At 46.6% G+C, this 21,020-nt stretch overlaps 1 protein-coding gene across 3 annotated transcripts; it reads left to right on the plus strand.

Moving 5' to 3' along the window:
* The first annotated feature begins 575 nt into the window (after positions 1 to 575).
* Positions 576 to 17,498, plus strand: THAP4 (THAP domain containing 4). Of its 3 annotated transcripts, XM_034063657.1 has the most exons (6): positions 576 to 686; positions 1,526 to 2,682; positions 12,214 to 12,373; positions 15,060 to 15,169; positions 16,479 to 16,582; positions 17,171 to 17,498. In XM_034063657.1, the coding sequence occupies exons 1-6, from the start codon at positions 610 to 612 to the stop codon at positions 17,288 to 17,290; spliced, it is 1,728 nt and encodes a 575-aa protein (XP_033919548.1). In that variant the 5' UTR covers positions 576 to 609; the 3' UTR covers positions 17,291 to 17,498. The 3 variants fall into 3 exon arrangements, with proteins under 3 accessions (XP_033919548.1, XP_033919549.1, XP_005151074.1); XM_034063658.1 differs by lacking the exon at positions 16,479 to 16,582; XM_005151017.2 differs by lacking the exons at positions 576 to 686; positions 1,526 to 2,682 and adding an exon at positions 5,492 to 5,621.
* The last annotated feature ends 3,522 nt before the right edge of the window (positions 17,499 to 21,020 follow it).

Genomic DNA, 21,020 nt, shown 5'->3' on the forward strand with positions numbered 1-21,020 from the left:
TTTTGCCGTACGGAGAGGCGGCGCGGCATGGGGAGAGGTGCCGTGTGGGCAGCGGAGCTGGGGTTAGGCGAAGGCGGCGTGACGCCGCGTAAGGGCGCTGTTTGTTCCGCACGACGCCGGCGGGAGCGGCCCTCGACACGTACGCTCGGGAAAGCTCCGGTGTACGAGTGTGACCATCGTGTTGTACTGAGCCGGCAGAGCTCTGCCCCTCTTCCCCCGGGAGGATAGACCTCCCCCCGCCCGACCCCTCTCGGAGACGTCTTTGACGGCTCGGCTGTTGCAGACCGAGCGGCTCGTCGGGAGGCGAACGCCCTGCAGCGCCGAGGAGGCAAGCGAGTGGCGCCGGGAGCGATCCCCCATATCCCACTCATCCCCCTCCCCTTCCCCACGCGCCTTACAGCATCGGCGCTGTACGGACACTCTTCAGCCAAAATGGCGGCGCCGTGTGGTGGCTGCCATCTTGGCTGACGGTAGTGCCGTACAGAAACCCCTTCCCCAAAGGCGGAGGGGCGGCCGGGGTGACCTGGATCCGCCATCTTGCTGTACGGCAGGCGGGGGCCCGGGCCGGCGGGCGGGGGCCGGGGCGGGCCCGGCCGGCGGCGGCCGGAGATGGTGATCTGCTGCGCCGCCGCCAACTGCTCCAACCGGCAGGGGAAGGCGCACCGCGGCGCCGTCTCCTTCCACAGGTAAGGGTGGCCGCCCGGCCCGCTTCAGCCCCGACGTGCTCGGCCCTCCGCAGGTGCCGTGCCCGCGTCTCCTTCACTTCCCGGCTTCGCTCTGGCCGGGCAGCCGGGCTCACGGCGCTTCTGTCTCCGTGCCTGCCCGGCCCTCCCGACACCTCCGGCCCCCGAGCGGCAGCGGCCGCCCTTTGTTTCCTGCAGCGTTGGGGACCAGTTTTAGGCTCCTTAACGGCTGTTGACAGCTGCGAGCTGCCCTCGCTGCCGCAGGGCCTGGACCCAGGCTCACACCAACGCCTCTCTAGCCCCCCAGCGGCTGCCCACACCAGGGGGGCCTCCCTGGGGATGCTGCCACTGGTGAGTCCCTAAGGGAAGGTCTTTATCTCAGGCAAGTGGTGCCACTCTGTTAGGAAAAAGCACCTCATTCAACTACTCTTAAGTCTTTTTTATCAGTCCAGGTGTTTTTGCATTACTAAATGGACCCGGCATAAACATGAACAGGGTTATTGAGGCAGTGAGTGGACAGTGTGCTGCCTGAGCTGGAGTGTTTGAGTGTTCAATTGCATCCTCGTTCCTTGCACACAGGCTGTTGTGTTTGTTGTAGGACAAATGGGACAGCTGAGTAATGGGTCAGTTGCTGATGAAAAGGAAAATAACCTCTGTTCTGTTCTGGAGCTATTAATGGAGGGAAACCAATACTGAGTGTTTCAGCCTGAAGTGAACTAAAGAGCGTAACCTGTTAAAATATATCTTTCACAAAAAATTCCTAAACCTAAGAGTACCAACCCTTCTGATTTCTAAAATGCAGTTTATATTTACACGGGTTTTGTCTGTTTGGATTTTTTTAGATTCCCTCTGAAGGATTCAAAGCGTCTGATTCAGTGGCTGAAAGCTGTTCAAAGGGACAACTGGACTCCCACTAAATACTCATTTCTCTGCAGTGAGCATTTCACCAAAGACAGTTTTTCTAAGCGGCTGGAAGACCAGCACCGGTTGCTGAAGCCCACTGCTGTTCCTACAATCTTCCAGCTTGTGGAGAAAAAACACGACAACTTGGATTATGTCAGGAGCAGAAGAAAAATAGCGAGCCAGGTGCCACTGCAGCATGGAGAAAACCCAAGGGAAGGAGGCTGTGAGGTAGTTGAAAAGACCTCGTCTTCTGGCAAGGACTTCATGGTGATGCAAGGGACAAAGGAGATGGAGGAGGCATCGTTGCAAGCGAAACGTGAATCGATGTCTGAGGAGGAAGAGAACCTCCACAGCCAGCTGGACAGCCCTCGGAGAAGGACGTTAGGTGATAATTTGATTGCAAAGCCTGGCGCTCAGAAAAAGCCTGAGAGATCTTCTGTGGAGGACTGCCGGAAAGCCACTTGGACGGGGAGCTGGGTAGCAGACAGAAGTGGTGTGTCAGTCGACGACTTCACCCCTGCCGCCTCTGGTGCTTGCAAGTTCATCGGCTCCCTTCATTCATACAGCTTTTCCTCTAAGCATGCCAGAGAGAGGCCGTCTTTCCCTAAAGAGCAGCTAGAAAGGAAAAGGCCAAAGAGAGATGTGGAACCAAGCTGCAGCAGCCATCTGATGGGGCCCAATAAGGCTATAGGGGAAGGCTCCCCTACTTCATCCCTCACCGCTACCCCTCAGAAACCTTTGCAGGGTTTGTCGGCGTCCCCAGCAGACCTCACCCCTCAGGCTGCTGCTGAGGCTGTGGTGGGGCAGAAGGGTGACACAGATGCCAACCCCATGTCAATCAATGAGGTTATCATGTCAGCCTCAGGAGCTTGCAAACTCATCGACTCCCTCCACTCGTACTGTTTCTCCTCCAGGCAGAGCAAAAGTCAGGTGTGCTGCTTGCGGGAGCAGGTAGAAAAGAAGAATGGAGAGTTGAGACTTTTGAGGCAGAGGGTCAGTCGCTCTGACAGTCAAGTCAGGAAGCTGAAGGAGAAGCTAGATGAGCTGAAGAGGATCAGTTTCCCTTACTTGAACAGCCTGCTATCCCAGGACTGTGGTCAGTATGCCCTCTTAGCAATAAGAGGCTGTTTAAATTAGAGGTTGTAAAGACATGATGGGTAGAAGGTAGGAGAAAGGTATATTTTTTGGAAGGAGTAGTAGCAGCTTGTGTTAGACCAACTGGTACTGGTGAAAGAATTAGGGTTTTGGGCAGATGAGCTATCTCTTACATACCAAAAGTTTCTGAGGGTGAATCCTTGTTTGGAATGGTATGTTGGGTCATGATGTTGCAGACAACTCTTGTGAGGACATTTTTTCCTTCCTGGGTTGTTTTAACTTGTTTGTGACTCAATAGCACCTGTTGGGATTTGACTTCCTTTGGAGTATGTCTGTGGATTTTTTTGGTGTGTAAATGAGCTGTCTTGGGCAGCAGTTATCTGAGAAAACTGCTGGAGCCTTTTCCAGTGATGTAAGAAGTGCTTCTGATCTTAGATTTCATATGCTGTGCTCAGTGCTTGGGAGATAGGAAATCTTGGTGAGGTGGTAGGTATCCAATATGACAATGGCATGATAACACAGTAAGGTCACTTTTTCTGGCTGAATGCCTGTGTTTGGTTTGATCATTTCCTTCTTCGGAAGGCAGAAGTCATCAGGGAGCAGATAATAAAGTGGGAAGAGATGGTGAATCTCTATCAGTGAAACCCAAGAGACACCTGAAAATGTTGGGGAACTCAGGGATAAGGTCCTGTAAAAAGGTTGTTACGAAGAGGTAAGTTGGGCCATAACCCTTTTTCTTGCAAGAAAAAGAGTGCTGTAATATACAGCTGATAAAACTTCTATACAATGACTCTAGTTGCAAGATACAATTTTGGGGAAGAGTTTAGGACCATGTAATGATGTTTGATGCTTGTATGGCTGCTGGGGAGATGTTGGGTTGCCTTCTGAAGGATGCATGACTCGGGGCTTTCTTGGAAAAGCTGTCACCCATAGACGATTAGCTATTCCGTGATGGTAATGCTTGTTCTTTTCTTTAGGAGAGGAAACCTCATGGCTTCTTCTAAACAAAGAGAAGAACTAAATACAGTTTTAGGGTTCCATAATTGTCATTCTCATACACACACACACACATATTCATATGAAGAAGGGTGTCTAGCTTTGTTGGAATACCTTCAGTGAAACACTCATTGCAAAAATAGTGTCCTGAAGGATGTTCTTTATTCTAGAAAGCATTATGATTTTTCTTCTCTTTCCTGGGATGAAGGCTTTTATACATGTGTCTTTGAGAACATGAGAATTATGTATTAAGAATATATTCTAAAGAACATAAGAATGACATATCAATTTTCTAAGGGAAAATTGTACTTCTTAAAATTAATCAATCAACTCATTACCTGATAATGTTCTGCCAGCAATGGGCAGTTCTTATGGAACCCTTTGGCTGGTGACCTTTTGGAAGGGTTTGTTGGTGGGTGGCTTGCTTCTTGCTTTTTTGTTCTTTTAAGCTTAATCTGGGTGCTCTTCCGCCTTGCAGTGTTTTTTGTGTGCTCATAGTAATAGTTTATGGCAATCAAAATCATAGAATAGTTAGGGTTGGAAAGGACCTTTAGTTCCAACCCTGCTGGCATGGGCAGGGACACCTGAATAAGTGCAGCTGACTGCTGCTGGGCAGAGTCTTGTTTATGCCTAGACACTAAGTTTTACTGGAATACAAAGCTGAATTGAAGAAAGGCTTTTTGGTATTCATGCAAATACAGTCAGCTGACATACTAGGTTAATAATAATTATAGACTTTGGTAGCTCCATTTCAGTTGTCCTAAATCATCTGATGTGTAGTTGAGGTGATGCTATTAGCTGTGAACCTGAGCCTGCATATTTTTTTCTTCTAAGCACAAGTGCCTTGGGGATGGGGAATGTAAGTGCAGTAACTGACTGGAGTGGCTGTGCAGGTTGTTACATGTCTGCATCCCAGCTCCATGCACTGTGGGACCTCTCTTTGCTGATATTCAACCTCTTCCACAAAATCCCAAGCAGAAAAGTGAGCTTGAGCCTGCACCCATTAAGCAGCTCTTCATTTTGGTACTAGTTCTCAGCTGGTGTTTTCCTCCAGTGAGACAAGTTAATTTCTGCTGCCTGTACCCAAACTACAGATGGCTGGAAAGAGCAGGTTTCAGTAGAAGTGCTGTATGTGCAGTCCCTGTCAGCCACACTTCAGGATTGGTGACTCAGTCTGGGTGAGTTTGGCTCACGGTGTGCTCTGTCACAGTGGGTATTTTCCAACCTAAATGATCATATGAAGCACTCAAGCGTTGTTGCCCAACGTGTCTTAACAGGGGAATAGTCTAACAGGTTTTAGAAGTCCTGGGCTCTTTCGTCCACAGCTGCTACAATGATCTTTTCCATTTAAACTTCGAATTTGCTCACTTGTTCGGCAGGAAAATTTTTCCTGCTGTCTTGTGAGCCACTTCTGAGGTCCATGAGCCACAAGTTGAGGAATACTTCCAGCAAAGGAGTGCAGTTAGGCACAGTGCACCAGACAGAACAATGTTAAATGTGTCTTCTGGAGAATAGGATGCACTGGGAGAAATTAGGGAGAAACAGTGAGCAAATATGGATCCAGTGTCCTGAGGCAGGGGAGACTACTCTAACAGCCCCATCCCCTGATACACAAGTACTAACTTACTGTCTTGTTCTGCTTGGAAGTTTTTGCAGCTCTGCTGTGTCATACTCCCGCAGTGCTAGCAGATACAGGATATCTGAGATGCTCCTTCCACAAGATCGCCTTGTCTTAATGTGTGCGAGTTTGGTGCTTTTGTAAAACTACATCTCCCAGAAGGCACTGGGAAAACTTGTTCTACCTAATCATGAGATCACTTCCCTCATAGCCATCTTACAAGCCCTGCGCAAAGCACTTGCTGGTGGGCAAAGGTGGTTAGAAAGCTAGACTAAGCAATAGGAAAATAACCCTGTGAACTATGGCTGGCAATGGAACAAACACAGGTATGATTCAACGGGATTTAAGTGTCTATTTATCAGAGGTAAAGCTGTTAGAATTCAGTTGTTTGAGCACATGTGGACTCTAGCACTGTGTGTCTGCTTTTGTGAAGGTCATGTTAAAGGCAGGAGAGTTTGCAAAATTAGTCCATGTGAAAAATGGTTAGAATTTTGCTAGGAATGTGTAGGAAATCATATATCCTTCCAGCTTAGATTTATCTTTAAATATTTGTAGAAAGCCAGCATAGAAATGGGGTTATTTATGCTTTTTATATATGAATGAATCATAGCTGAACTTTGGGGACAAGCAGAAAGACTCAAACATTAAAATGACTGGTGATGCACCAAGATGGATTTCTCATGCTCGGTCTGTGGGGCCTGAGGCGACGTTTCACATCAAAGTGGCAATAGGTTTTCATTTGTGTTGCAGAAAATAACCAACAAAGTCCTGTTGCATGGTAGCACTGAGAAGTGGGGTTGTACAAGGATGTAGGATGCTGTACTTTCATTTGTCTGAGCAGGACTTGAACAGCAGTGTGTCCCTGTCCAGTTACAGTGGGTTGCAGAAATGTGCTGTCAGAAAGATTGCTTTACCAGGGCAGGCACTGCTAACCTGGCAGCTGGGTAGTAACTTGGAGCTAGATTTTGGAAGAAAAGTGATTTTGTTCTGAGATGGCTGGTGCTGCTTGTGACTTCTTTTTTCTGCCTTATCTGAGATAGGGACAGCTGAAGTTCCACCATCTAGTAGTGGCTTCCATCATTGTAAGCACAGAGCACTTTACCACCAGGTTCTGCACCTGGGCAGTGATATCTTGCCACAGCAGCCCATATGGATTTACTTCTGCATTGCCAGTTGCTCTGCTTCCATTGCTACAACCACCCCCACAGGACATTTGCCACCATCCATGAGTCAGTATAAAGTACTGGCTGTTCTTCTTGTTAAGCACTGTCTAAGGCTAGCTGGATGGCTTTCACCTCGGCAAACTTACTTGTTCTTTGACCTTCAGCAACCCCACAACAGAAGGATCCTCTGAGAGACCAGGCAAGGTGGACAGCTGCTCAATTTCCTCCATCTCCAAGACAGCAATACCAAAAGCCCATCGATACCCTTTTGGGTCCCTTAAATACCTGTTCCTGAGGCAGTCTTCACCTCTTGGGATCCTTCTGTCACACCAGAAGTACAGACAGGTTCTGCTCCGTGGCAGCTTGGTGGCATCAGGTTACACTGTGCACCAGTGTCTACTAGAGCCTTATACTCCTGTGGGACTGAGGTGTCAGGCTACCTGACCCACACAGTCCAGTAAACCGTATTGTCTCTTGCATTCCACTTGCCTGGATAGCATATAACATCTTCCTTGAAGTCTTACCTTCATGGCTGACAGTCCCTCTCTCAATTGCCTTGTCAATTCTCTCTTCCCTAGCAAGTGTTCCCAGCTGCTTGGCTTCCCTACTAGTTCAGCTCTGTTATCCCAGCATTGGAGTAGCCAGGTCATAATCTGCTCACCTGTCTGATGCTGAAATCTTTCTGCATATCCTGCAGCTCACCTGGGGGCAGGGACCTAGAGGTTATCTCTTGTTCTGCCTCTTCCTCTTGTTCTTGTGATGGCCTTGCTTCCATTCTTCAGTAACTGTGATGATTTTCATGTCCATTTCTCCTTGGACCAGGCCCCAGCATGTTGCAGTGATTTGTGTCTCTGGAATTGCAGGATGACAGCATACTCTTTCCAAATATTGTACTAGTTTTTCTGGATTCTGCACTTGCTCAGGGGTGAACTGCTGCGGTGGAGCTGTCAACTGCCCTAGGTCCCTGTCCATACTATCCCCCACACCCTGTCACTCATAACTCTCCAGCCCTGGGGAAGATCTCTGAATGGTATTCTTAAATAGTTGTTACCTTAAGTTGTGAACCTTAAACAGGATCCAAACTATGTTCAGCAGCATGCAGGTTCCAGCAAAAGGACCAGGTTGGTTTTAAGGGTATTCAAAGGATATTCAAAATCTTTAAAATTCTCTAATGCTATTGTAGTCAGACTAGAGAAGAATGAAGACATCTAGAGGAAGGAGGAAAGAAAAGACAAAATGAAGCTGTCTCCCACATAGGTTGGCTCTCCAAGGACAAAAAGCAAAAAAGGTGTAATTATTAATAGTTCCCAACAGATGACTTCCAGAGTACAGAGGTGATGACCATGCTGAGTACACATTCCAGATTAGTTTCATGTCCAGCATTTCTGTTGTATCATAACTGGCTTACCACTGAGATTAGAAACAGCGGTGATAACACATTAGTGCTTGGTCATGAAACTAGTTACTAAAATAGGCAGCAAGGTGAAAATTTGTAAATATAATCCCATTCCTGGTTTTTAGAGAAGAGATGGAGTTAGTGAATGTCACTGCTAGGAGTGCTGTATTGGTTTACTGTGGGGAACATCAGCAGAGTGCATAAATGGGTGCAACACTCAGGACAGCAGGGCACAAAGCCACCTTTTGTACTTAAATATAGCAGACGTGCACTGAACAATGCTGCTCCTTAATTGCCAGAACCTTAATGATGATTTAAATCCAGTGACACCGAAGAAAGGACTGCAGGAGGCTGCCCAGCTGTGGCTGTAGACCCACCACTTTGAAGACTGAGAAGATGCTGTGTGAATTTGTTTTTTTGCTTGGGGGTTGTTTTTGTTTGAGTTGCTTTGGTTTTGTTTTGTGGTTTTGTTTTTTTTTGCTTAAGATACCTGCAGCTTAGGGGAAAGCATGGAATGGTTTGGGTTGGAAGGGACCTTAAAGCTCATCCATTTCCCATCTTCCTGCCGGGCAGAGACACCTTCCACTAGACCAGGTTGCTCTAAACCCCGTCCAACCTGGCCTTGAACACTGCCAGGGATGGGGCAGCCACAGCTTCTCTGGGCAACCTGTGCCAGGGCCTCACCACCCTCACACAGAAGAATTTCTTCCTAACGTCTAATCTACTTCTCCTCTCTGTCAGCTCAAAGCCATTCCGCCTTGTCCTGCCACCACATGTCCTTGTCAATAGTCCCTCCATATTTCTTGTAGCCCTTTTAGGCACTGGAAGCTGTTTTAAGGTCTCTGGAACCTTCTCCAGGCTGAACAAGCCCAGTTCTCTCAGCCTGTCTCCATAGCAGAGCTGCTCCAACCCTTGGAGCACCTTTGTGGCCTCCTCTGGACTCACTCCAGCAGCTCCATGTCCCTCTTATAGATGGAGCCCACAGGATTGCAGGGAGTCTCACGAGAGCAGAGTAGAGAGGGAGAATGCCATCTCTCAACCTACTGGTCATGCTTCCTCCGACGTAGCCCTAGCTGCCTTGTTACCAACCAGCTGGCTACTCGTTCCACAGTTTTACTGATAAAGCTGTGTAGGAATTTGTACTAGTGTGGATAAAAATCCACCAGGGATCCCATTTGAGAACCACGCTGGCTGAAGCCTGTGTGGACATGGCCTGAGGGGATTGTCCAGACAGCTTTGTCTGGTTTGTCATATGGCAGGAAGAATGTCCTCTCTCCCACTGCAAAGTGTGGGAGCTGGTCCCAGTCTGAGTTTGTTAGTGACTAGAGCAGGGAGGGATTTGGCTTCCAACCCCTCTGTGAATGAGAAAGATGTGGCAACAGTTCATCTGTGAGTTTGGAGGTATGAAGTAGGGTCAGATGGTGAAACGGGGCTAACTGCTGGGCATGGCAGGTTTTGGCAGGAGTGGCTTCCTGAAGGAAAGACATCTAGGTGGTCAGGTCACTTGTGTGCCTTATGCAGTTTTTGTCTCCCAAGCTGTTGGAATTTGTGAGTGTTGTGGCTGATTTCAGTTGGATTTTGTAGAGAAATGGAGGTCTAAAGTTGCTAGGTCCAGATTTAGTATTAGATTAAAGGAATTCTCTGCATGTGGATACAAGAGAACCAGCATTAAGAGCACCTCATCTGAGCCTGAAGCTTTAAACATACAGAAAATATCTCTTGCACTGAAAATTCTCAAGTGTGGTTTGTATTCTTGCTATTGTCACCCACTCTTTAAGCCATAGTAGCAAGTTGTTTGTAAAAGTGATGTGCCAGGAGTTTCGATCTTTAAAAAAGGGAAGTACATGCTCCTTCGTCAGTGAAATTCCTCCTGACAGTGACTGCATCAATAAACAAGTTGCTTGAAACAAAGCAGCTCTGCAAAGATATATTCTTCTTTAAACTTTGCTTCTTACTGCTTCAGTAGTCTTGCATTTACCTACCCAAACCATGACATAAGAAACAAATACCTTTTCAAATCACTTCTTTCCTAATGGACTCAACTAGCCTCTCTCCTGTCTGCCTCCTCACTCTTGCTTTCCCACTCTCAGCCCTCTGAAACAAGAGGCTGCCAGGGGAGAAAAGTGATTTAATCCATGAGTCAGAGACCAATACTGAAGGTAAGAAGAGCACTGCATAGGATATGATCAGGATGTGTCTTCTCTTCTGCACTTCATTGGGTCTCTGGTCCTTTTTCCCACCAGCATTTCTGTTACTCTTAGCATTTCCAGGTGACTTAAGATCTAAAAATCTCATGTTGGCTTCACTGCTATCAGGTAATAATGGTTGCTTGGCCATGTTGTTTGCCCACATGCCATAGACTTCAGGATATACAGTTACACCTTACCATTCATCTGGCTTGAAATCCAGCTTTTTAGAAGTGAGACAAGGCTGCCCCTCTAGCCAGGCTGCACAGCAAGGCAAAGGGGTCAAGCTGTGGGTGCTGGAAACAATCAGTTGACTTCTCTTGCTCTATAACCAGGTATAAAGAGTGAAAATAGCCAAAATTATTTCTTTTACCTGTAATTTTTATGCTTTTCTTTAAATGCTGGAAGGTTGGTAAGCAGAAAAAAAATAAGTGCCATAATACAAGCACTGGTAGCAGAAAGCGTCCTGATTCTAGGATTTATCCTCACCTCCTGACCCAGGAGAGGGCAGCAGCAGCCCAAGCTGCAGTGTCTTCTGGCTTTTCCAGAGCTTTGCTCTTCTCTTCCATGGTGGGAGTGAGCCTGAAAAAAGCTTGGAAAGAAGTGCAGTGTGTGCAGTAGCAAGTGAAAGGCAAATACCAGTTGGATGGGGTAGCGATACTCTCCTTACTTGCAAAACTACATGCTCTCAACATGACAGTACAAAGGGAAGCTAGTTCTTAAGAAGCAGTGTAGGAGTATGGGGTTTCATGTAGCAATAAGTTTTGGACTTTTATTATCAGTTATCACTGTGTTGAGGCCTTTGTTACACCAGAAAATAATGTTCTGTTGCTTTGACTGCTCACAGTACAGGTGGAAGGTAAGTACAACAAAATACTGTCCTGTACACTAGCATTGCTGTGTGGATTGTAGGCACCCCTTCTGCACACCTTGGTGTGCTGGTGGTGAGCACACAGGCTGCCAGGGCAGCCTTTGCAAAGGCTGACTGATGCCATAGATTTTTATCATTGATTTCATAGGGAGCTGTCATGTTTTCTCTTGTTGCTTCAGTTGCAAAATACTTCAGGGTAAAGAAGATTAATCGGTTGCATCCTGATGAAATGCCAGCTGGTTTCCGAAACCTGCTGTCTGTGGGAGGATGAATAACAAAAGTGTCTCTTATCTGGGAGACCTTCTCTCTTACCCTCTTACCCTGTCTTTGGCATTTTGGGTACATACTCTCTGTTCTTCCTCCTGGCTCAGTCTTTTTAGCTTGATATTTGGGACTGAGCACAGTGAAACTCAGACTGAGCAAGCAAATTTTTACCCACAGTTATCACCTCTTGAGGTGATAACTTCTCCCCAAAGCTGAATTTGTGCCTTTTAGACCAGCTGAGCAGGTAGCTTGTTCTCATATTAAATGATATTACTAGGTGTGAAAACAACCCCCTTCAACTCCCATCTTCTAAAATGATTTGTTGAAGAAGTTTTAACATTGTGAAACAGACCTTGGTTGCTTTTAATAAAAGCAATGACAAAGGGAAGTAGATTTCTCTTCTATTTATGCTTTAACTTGCAGGCTCCATAGTCTTTTAAAAACATTTCACTTAACCTTAGTCCAGAGCCTAAGGAGAACAAATCCTGAATGATCCCTGTGTCTCTGTACAAGTGCAGGTCATTGTTAACCTCTTCAGAAAAACTGCAGCCAAACTTTGATCTTGGATATGTTTGCAGCATGATTTTCCTCTGAAGTGAAGACTTACTTCCTTAGCATCTGAAACAAATAGGAGCATCCTTGGTGCTTGGGAAGAACCAGGCCAGAGCATTAGAGATTCAATTATTATTTAGTGATTTTATTTTTTATGTTGAGATTTCAGTTGTCTTCCTTGTGTATAGACGGGAGGGGGCTTTCTCTTCAGATCAAGCTAACAGAGAGGAGGCAGAAATGGACCACCTGAAAAAGTGCTCTATGTAAGGCCAAGAGCAGGTTTGAAAACACACCTATTTTCTGTGACTGTTCCCCATCTCCCTTTGCACCTTGGAGCTGACACTGCCCTAGAGAAAAGTGTTGCTGCTCAGGACCATTCCTGAGGTGTTTTGTGCTCACCTCCACGTAGCTATAGGCAGCTCTCGGCAAGCTGCAGAGCACAGATCCCTCAATTTCTTTCTTCATTTTTATTTCTCCTCCCCCCAGAGACTCCACAGCTGAATCCTGTGATGGAACCTCTGTCCTGGATGCTGGGCACATGGCTCTCAGACCCACCAGGAGATGGCACCTTCCCTACAATGAAGCCCTTCCAGTACCTTGAAGAAGTGCACATCTCTCACGTGGGGCAGCCCATGCTCAACTTCTCGTAAGTCATGGGGTTTGTCTCTGTTGGCAGCAGCTTTTGCACCGGAGCAGGCATAACTCCAGTGAGATTTGTTGGTTGTGTTTCTCTTGTGGCAAAGTAAACAGCTTTTTACTTACCAAATGAGATGATATAATAGTACATAACTGTATGGTCTGACTTCTGTTTTCCTTTAAAACCTGTGATTAATTGGCATGGTATTGCAACATACTCAGAGCTGCACACCTGCAGTCACTGAAAAGTTACTCACCCAAGAGTACAAGTGCACTTCCACAGAAGCTTTCAGAAGTGAGTTTGTACTTGTGAACTCATGCAGGACACGTGCACAGGATCAGGACTATGAGCATGGTGCAGTGTACAGTTCTTGTGTTACACAATGAGAAGTATACCTCAGGGTGCTGCGAATGTGACCATAACTTAGAATAGTGAGAGGAACTTAGGGTACCAGGAATGGCCCCAGCATGGGCATGATTATTGTTTATGCAAATTCCATAGCTCTCTTTTGAAAGAACAGTCATTCTTCCACTTTAACATGATGTACACTGGCTGTATATGTTAGCCAAAAGATGTATGGTCTTCATGGCCAGAAAAAAACTCACCATTCTTTTTGCTGGCAATAGCTGTCTAATTAGAAATGTGTCTTTGGGTAAAATAGCATGACGACTGCTATCGTTGTGTTTTGTAAAACTCCCACTTAGAGATAAAATAAATGAAGGAGCTATTGCATAGCTGTCAAGTTTGTCCATTTTATGGTTTTCAGTCTTCGCCACTGTGAAAATTGAAAAGAAACAGTATTTGACAGCTTCCATGGGATAGGAGGCAGATAGCTTAACATCCTTGGTTGCAAGTAATTGTTCTAAGAAAAAAGAAATCTAGAGGAAGTGACATGTTAGCTAAATGTTCAGGGCTGCTCCAATACTTACTTGAGAGGGTGAGTTAGAAAGTTTGTTGCTTTGAAAACCAGAGAAAGGAACAATTACAAGATGCCAGTGCTGTGTGAAAGATGCTTTTTGTTCCTGGTGTGTACTGTTCACTGGAGCAGAGCTCTGTATGTAACATTTTTAATCCAGTTTCCAAAAGAAGCAAAGCTCTGACAGTCATGCTCTGTCTGCATCTCCTTCTCCAATTTCTGAACATTTGCTGATTTGAGTCAAGTTTTTTTTTACTTGTAAGACAGTCCATATGTCTCTTGAATACTTCAGGCACTGTAAGAAGGCTGATTTTTGTTCTTCCTGTGATGCTAGATAATCCCACAATGAGACATGACTCCATAGGGTTTGTGGCTTCACAAGCTGTAGAGCACAGAGGCTGAGATGCTAGAACAGTCCCTTAGCACAGATGCAGCCCTCCACCACAGGCAGAAGTCATTCCTGGTTCTTCGTATAACATACAGTTTAAAAGGAGACCTCCTTTATATAGAGACAAAACCAAACAGGAGGAGCAAGAAGCGGCTGCAAGACACCTAAACTACTCCTCAACTGCATGCCTTAGCTGAGTGTCCGCTTCCGGCTCTCCAGGAAACCCACAGGTTTCTTGCACCAAGTGTAGGGGTACCATGTGCTGTTCTGTGCTGCCCGTGGTCTAGGAAATGTTGACTCAACGTGATTCGTTATATTTTACTTCACAAAGGAGATACTTGCTTTGGGCTTTTCAGCTCTCAGAGCTGCTTTAAGAAATAAATACTCCAGCTTCTGACATGCCAGCACCTGGCCGAGCCCCTTGGTCAAGCTCTTCTTGCACACTTGCCACCATGGGACTGGCAGCTGACAGTACAATCTGCAGGCCCAGGATGGGTCACAGTGCCCAGGGTGACTCGTGTTGGCCATTTCCAGTAGGCACATCCCAGTTGCAAAGCAGAGGCATGTGTGGAAACTGCTGTCACCTGAGGGAGTTCTTGTGCAGATTTAGCAGCTCTGAGGTTACCTCTGTCTCCTTTCCTACAGAAGGATGCAGAGTAGGAAACTGTGCAAAGCAGTATGAAAAGAAAAAGATTAGTTTAGAAACACCAACAGGATAGTCTGCTATGTTATATATATACCTAGCTTGCTGTTGTGTTCAAGCTGCTGTTTAATTTGGTTACCTGTGTAGACTCAGGAGTGGTGTTGCACGAATGTAATATATGAACATTGTATGATATATATAAAATCACCCACATTGCATGTGACTGAACATACAACTATAAAGCCTCATGAAGAGCTGAACTTTTTTTCTTTTTGAAGGGGGTGATGAGAGAAATAAGTCTGCTCTGTTACTGCCTGCAGCAAGTAATACACAAAAAAAGCCCCAAGCAACTTGCCAGGTTTAAAAGCTAAATAAAGGTATTGTAATTCCAGATATTTACTTGAGAAAAGGAAGTATTTGAGACACAGTATGGCTTCAGCATCTGTGAAATGTCTGACTTCCTGAGGGACTTTCTCAGCTAGCTCTTAAAGACCCAGGAGCTGTGAAAAATCTGAAGCTTGAACTTAAATAACTCCAGCCCCTAAGGAATAGCTGTGCCTGTAAAGGAACCATATTTTTATACATTAACATTTCCCAAGCATGAAGCATTGTCAGTCGTTTACTCTTCAGATAATCCTGGAGGCAATCATGTGGCTAAATACAATACCATTGCTTCTGAGATGAAATTAGTCCAAATGCTATTTTCAGTGCAACCAACAGCAGCTTTTGTATTCCGATTTCTCCTCAGGTTCAATGCCTTCCATCCGCACACCAGGAAGCCCATGCATCGAGAATGTGGATTCATTCGCCTCAAACCCGACACAAATAAGGTGGCCTTCATCAGTGCTCAGAACACAGGTACACACCTAATAACCACACTGGGGGGGAAGAATAGGTCCTTACCCTGTCATCATTTGTCCAGAAAATTACTGCATCTCTCACAGTTTCATTTTTAATCCTTTTCATTGTTTTTCAAGCTGAATCCACAGTGAAAACAGATTAATAAATGAGCTTGTGTCAAAAGCACTGTGTTCCTAGGGCTGGCCGTGTGGCTTTGTATAGACACTGTAGCTTTCAAGCTTTCTGTGGCAGGAAGGGCCAAGGCAAGGACAGGCAAACTGAAATACCATGCATGCAGGAGACTTGAGGAGTATCCTTTTCTCAAATTATATGCTGGTATTTGCAGACATAGCTTTGTAAACCAACAGAACATCTGTCTCTAACAAGAACTGCAGACTAAGCCTTAATGATGACAGGTGAGAAGTGGCCCATGACATTCCTGATGCCTACATAGCATCCTAGTCTTTTTTGTGGGGAGGCAGGGGAATGCATACAGATAAGATGCTTCATTTCCTCTGCTTCTGTGACTTGGCCACAGCGGACCCTGTGGTAGATATAGAAGTGCATGATTTGGTTTGTGTCCTCCTTTTATCGTGTCATATTTGGCCAGCTGCTCGTACAAAGTAGGGAGATATTGAAGATCCCACTTAGACTGTTGTACCAACATCAACACTTGCCATACTGGATTCTGCAGTGCAGGATCGAGACTGTGACCCTGGTAGGGTGAGGCTATGGTGGTTTTAAACCCCCTTTGTAGCCTCTCCAGTCAGGACTGTTTGGTATGACCAGTACAGCAGCTTCCCTATTGGACACCCTGCTCAGACTGTGGCACTACAAAGAGCCTCTGCAGCACTGTACCAGGGAAGCTTCTTTCCTGTTGTTCCCTAAACAATCTTTGACAGTGATCTCGGTACAGTCTTGCTAGTTCCTAAACTAGGAGAAAGCCCCACCCTGTGGCTGTAGTACCTTGGCACTTGTTACACACCTTACAGGTACTGAATGAGAACTATGTCTAAATTATTGTAAGTGAAAGAGTGTTAAAACTCAGCTGACATTTAAATTTGTGTCTAGAACTCTGGAGCAGGTTCTGAAGGGAAAGCTGCCAGTTGCAATGCAATACTTTTCCCATATGTTATGAGTAAGTCTGTCTGACTAGGTTTTTCTAAGCAGCATTACATGTCTGAGGTTGCATGGATTTGCAGCTGTTAGTATGTGCTAGGCCAAAACTTCTTCAGGGAGAGTGGTGGTCTGTTACATAGCCTAATAACTGTGACATTGTTGAGTAAACTTTGTAACCTAGTAGTATATACGACCTTGTTTTCACTAGGTCTGGTGGAGGTGGAGGAAGGGGAGGTGAATGGACAAGAGCTGTCTATAGCATCTCACTCTATAGCCAGGATCTCCTTTGCCAAGAAGCCCCATGTAGAACAGGTGAGTGTACATGTGGTGAAATATTCACCTAGTACTGCTAGCCCCAGGTGTTTAGCTAAGAGGGCAGGTTGATGAGAATGCTTTAATTACAGATTGCCGTCAAGAGTTCTTGGTAGTATCGCAAGGCATCCTGGCTTATCCTTTTGGTTACAGCCTTCAGAAAATGTTTCATACATTACAAGACACAGAGGGATCATTAAGAACTGATGTGCTGAATCAGACCAGCCAGCCTAGAATCCTGCCTCCAGAAGTGGCCAGTAGCAGCTCCTTAGGAAAGGGAATAGTAAGATCTTGTCTAGATACCTTTGTGTGGCAGTGGTGTTACTTCTTAATGCTGGTCTTCTGGACTAATTACAGTATCAGGGTGCCCATGTAGATATGTCCAGTATTTGGCCCCATCAGGATATTTTAGGAATGCCTGCCTTTCACTGGAGCTTGTGTGCCTGTATTGAGCATATCCTTCCATCTGTGGTGCATTTACAGCAAACACAAGGATGGCAAAGGGCAGGTGGAAAGCATTGGTGAGAAATCTATCCTGTGGAAGCTGTTTGCTTGATTTTGTTCTTCCTTTTCGTACTCCTTTTTTAGATTACCAGAAAATTCAGGCTCAATTCTGATGGGAAACTCGAACAAACTGTCTCAATGGCAACCACTACGCAGCCCATGACTCAGCACCTCCACATTACCTACAAAAAGGTGACACCCTGATGCCGGGAGGGCCACGTCTCCCTGCGAGGGTGAGGAGCGGAGTGTCGTGCACCGAGAGCACTGGCAGCTTGGGAGCACAGCATGGCACATCCCGGAGCTGCCTGCGCTCACCCTGGGGATGCGGAGCTGCCTGTCCTATTGAGAATGTTACTCAGATGTTTCTGTAATGGTATATTAAAAAATAATAATAAAAAAGCTTTTATTTTTATAGCTGTGTCTTTGGGCATGATTGCACAGTGGTCTGTGTGTCCCTCCTCTGCTCTGCTGGTGGCTGCAGAGGGGCTTTTTGATTCCTGTTCATTAGGCGTTGGGTTGCAATTCCAGCCTCCTGGACCTTTCTCACCAACGTGAATAAAGCTGGAGAGAGGGAAGAATGTCAATTGCAACTGGAGGAGAAGGACCATTACTGCTTTCTTCCATGCTGCTTTGCTCATCCCTGTGAGGATGCAGCCCTGGAAGGTACACTCCGGAGCTGTGGCTGTATTGCAGGGTGGCATCAGCTCATGTCCCCGCAAGAACTGTCTTGTGCTGGGCATCAGCCTTTGACAGGGCTGGGGAGGGACTGAGAAGCTGAATCTGTAAAGGATCCTGATCAGGTGATTGGTGTTTAAGGCTTTGATCTGCTGCTTTTTGACTGTATTTGAGCCCCTTGGTGGAAGTTTTCAAGTGTAACCGAGCCCCACTAATCCATTCTGGCCATGTATAATGGATGGCACTGGATTGAAGGAACACAAACATGGTTGAATATCGGTAACAGATGGCCATCAGATGATGCATTACTGCAGGAAAAGCCCTTGGAATGGGAGGAGACATCTTTTCTGGCAGTTTGTTGGAGAAACAGGACCCAACAATTCCTTTGGGTACTGGGGAGAAGATGCAAGAAGGGAGCCTTTAACCCTGGCAGACCAGAGCATTTGTTCTCCCTTGACCGGTCATTTGAATGCTTTCCCACCAAGGACGGAGGCATTTTACTTGCCCTGCAGCAAGGTTCCTCCTCCAGCACCCACAGCAGCAGCAGCCATACCAGGACAGCACCATGGTGGCTTCTGGGAGTGTGGAGCTGAGTCCCAGCATTAACAGGGACTCCCACAGAGCCAGGGGCACTGCTGGGAGGGACCCAGAGCAAGGGACTGATCCAGTGTGGCTCTGTGTTGCTGGCAGGTTTGGCAGCATAAAGCATTCCCAAACATCAATTGGTTTGAATTTGACCTGTATTATGGGCTGTGTGTGTTTGGGCACAGTCCCTGGAGAGCAGTGGAGTCCTTCATACTCTTACCTTGCTCCTTCTGCTGTCGCAAATTCATGTTAACTTGCTAGGATTCACTGTCAGCCTTGCTGGGCTTTTAGGAGGAGCAGCAGGAACGGCCCCAATGTTCTGGCTCTACACAGGTCCCACCGGGCCACGGTGGTTTTGGCGTATGCAAAAGTGAAATAAAAGCCATGGTCTCCAGAGAGCTAGCCAGCTGAGAGAGGATGAATGCTCACATTAATGTGTAATTAATGTGCAGTTACGGCTTCAGTTCTTTTGGCAGTGCAGAGTTAATTACAACTGAACTGTAAAGCACTGCACATGGATTTTATTTACTGCCTTATTAGTGGCATCTGTTCTCCCAGGGAAGTGTCTCAGCTGTTTGCTCTTGTTCAAGGAAAGCAGAATCATAGAATCACAGAATGGTTTGGGTTGGAAGGGACTTTAAAGCTCATCCAGTTTCAACCCCTGCCATGGGCAGGGACACATTCCACTAGACCAGGTTGCTCCAAGCCCCGTGAGCCTGGCCTTGAACACTGCCAGGGATGGGGCAGCCACAGCTTCTCTGGGAAACCTGTGCCAGGGCCTCAGTACCCTCACAGGGAAGAATTTCTTCCTCATTGAATCTACCTCTCCCCTCTGTCAGCTCAAATCCATTCCCCTTTGTCCTTTCCCTACAGGTCCTTGTAAAATGATCCTCTTCAAATTTCTTGCCCTTTTAGGCACTGGAAGCTGCTCTAAGGTCTCCCTGGAGCCTTCCCTTCTCCAGGCTGAACAAGCCCATCTCTCTCAGCCTGTCTCCAGAGCAGAGCTGCTCCAGCCCTTGGAGCATCTTTGTGGCCTCCTCTGGACTCACTCAGGCAGCTCCATGTCCTTCTTGTGCTGGGGTTCCTAGAGCTGGATGCAAGACTGCAGAACTCATTGCACAGGTGATCCATGCTAACTCACATGCCTTGGCTGGAAAGCAACCTAAAGGACATGATCACACCCCTGACTTTTCCTTTGGACCCTATTTATTTGTTGAATCCATCGCCCCAGTACCTGACCTTGTTGCAAACTGAAAAAGAGCACCTGAGATGGGGAGGTAGGATGCACCAGCTGAAAGTCATCTGGTGCCTGTGTGTGACAGTGGGGGTCCTCACCTAGGGCTTGTGTTACAGAAAGTCCTGCTGGGCCCACGCTGACAGACAAGAGGCTGGATTCAAAGCATACAATTAAAAGTGTAAGTATTTTTTCAGGCATATGAAGTGACCCAGCCAAATTGAGGCACCCAAATGGAGCTTTAAACAGGGGGTTTATGTCCTTCAAGCATTCAGGTACAGCACAATTAATCCCTAACAGGACACTACCAATTACTAATCACAGTAAAACCTGGCAAAGCCATTCTGTTCCTGCAGCATTCTGGCTGCTTGTCTATTTGATCAGGTGTCCCTGGAGTCAGTCTTGTTCTGATTACCTGGGCTAGTGGAAGGTGTCCTTGTCCCTGGCAGGGGGCTGGAACTGAATGAGCTTTAAGGTCCATTCCAACACAAACTGTTCTGTGACTCTATGATTAGTTGGTTACTGATCTGTGACACTAGATGACGCCAGTAGGGTTTCAAGGATGTGTCAGAGCAGCCAAAATCCTGGTGTTACCATTATGTGCCTGGCAAAATCTGGGAGCAGATTCTCTTGGAAGGCATGCTAGGGCACATGAAAAAGAGCAAGGTGCTTGGTGACAGCCAGCATGGCTTTACTAGGGGAAAATCCTGCCTGACTAATTTGGTGGCCTTCTATGACGGGGCTACAAAAGTGATGGACAGGGGTGGAGCAGTTGACTTCATCTACCAGGACTTGTGCAAAGCGTTCGACACTGTCCCACATGACATCCTTGTCTCTTAAATTGGAGTGTCATCAACTTGATAGGTGGACCACTTGGTGGATAAAGAACTGGCTGGATGGCCACACTCAAAGAGTTGTGGTCAACGGTTCAATGTCCAGCTGGAGACCAGTAACAAGTGGTGTCCCTCAGAGATCGGTGTTGGGACCGGTCTTGTTTAATATTTTTGTCGTTGACATGGACAATGGAATTGAGTGTGCCCTCAGCAAGTTTGCCGATGACACCAAGCTGTGTGGTTCTGTTGATACACTAGAGGGAAGGAATGCCATTCAGAGGGACCTTGACACACTTGTGAGGTGGGCTGATGCCAGCCTCATGAAGTTTAACCATGCCAAGTGCAAGGTCCTACACCTGGGTGGGAGCAATCCCAGGCACAGCTACAGGTTGGGCAAAAAGGAAATTCATGGTAGTCCTGTGGAGAAGGACTTGGGGGTGTTGGTCAATGAGAAAATGAACATGAGCCAGCAGTGTGCACTCACAGCCCAGAAAGCCAACCGTATCCTGGGCTGCATCAAAAGGAGCGTGAGCAGCAGGTCAAAGGAGGTGATCCTGCCCCTCTACTCTGCTCTCGTGAGACCTCACTTGGAGTATTGTGTGCAGTT

Source organism: Melopsittacus undulatus, chromosome 6 (assembly GCF_012275295.1).
Source record: "Melopsittacus undulatus isolate bMelUnd1 chromosome 6, bMelUnd1.mat.Z, whole genome shotgun sequence".
Lineage (NCBI taxonomy): Eukaryota > Metazoa > Chordata > Aves > Psittaciformes > Psittaculidae > Melopsittacus > Melopsittacus undulatus.

Coding starts and splice junctions, on each gene's coding strand:
- THAP4 (XM_034063657.1), top strand. CDS start 610: ATGGTGATCTGCTGCGCCGCCGCCAACTGCTCCAACCGGCAGGGGAAG. Junction 2,683..12,213: donor CCTGCTATCCCAGGACTGTG/GTCAGTATGCCC, acceptor TCCTCCCCCCAG/AGACTCCACAGCTGAATCCT. Junction 15,170..16,478: donor CATCAGTGCTCAGAACACAG/GTACACACCTAA, acceptor TGTTTTCACTAG/GTCTGGTGGAGGTGGAGGAA.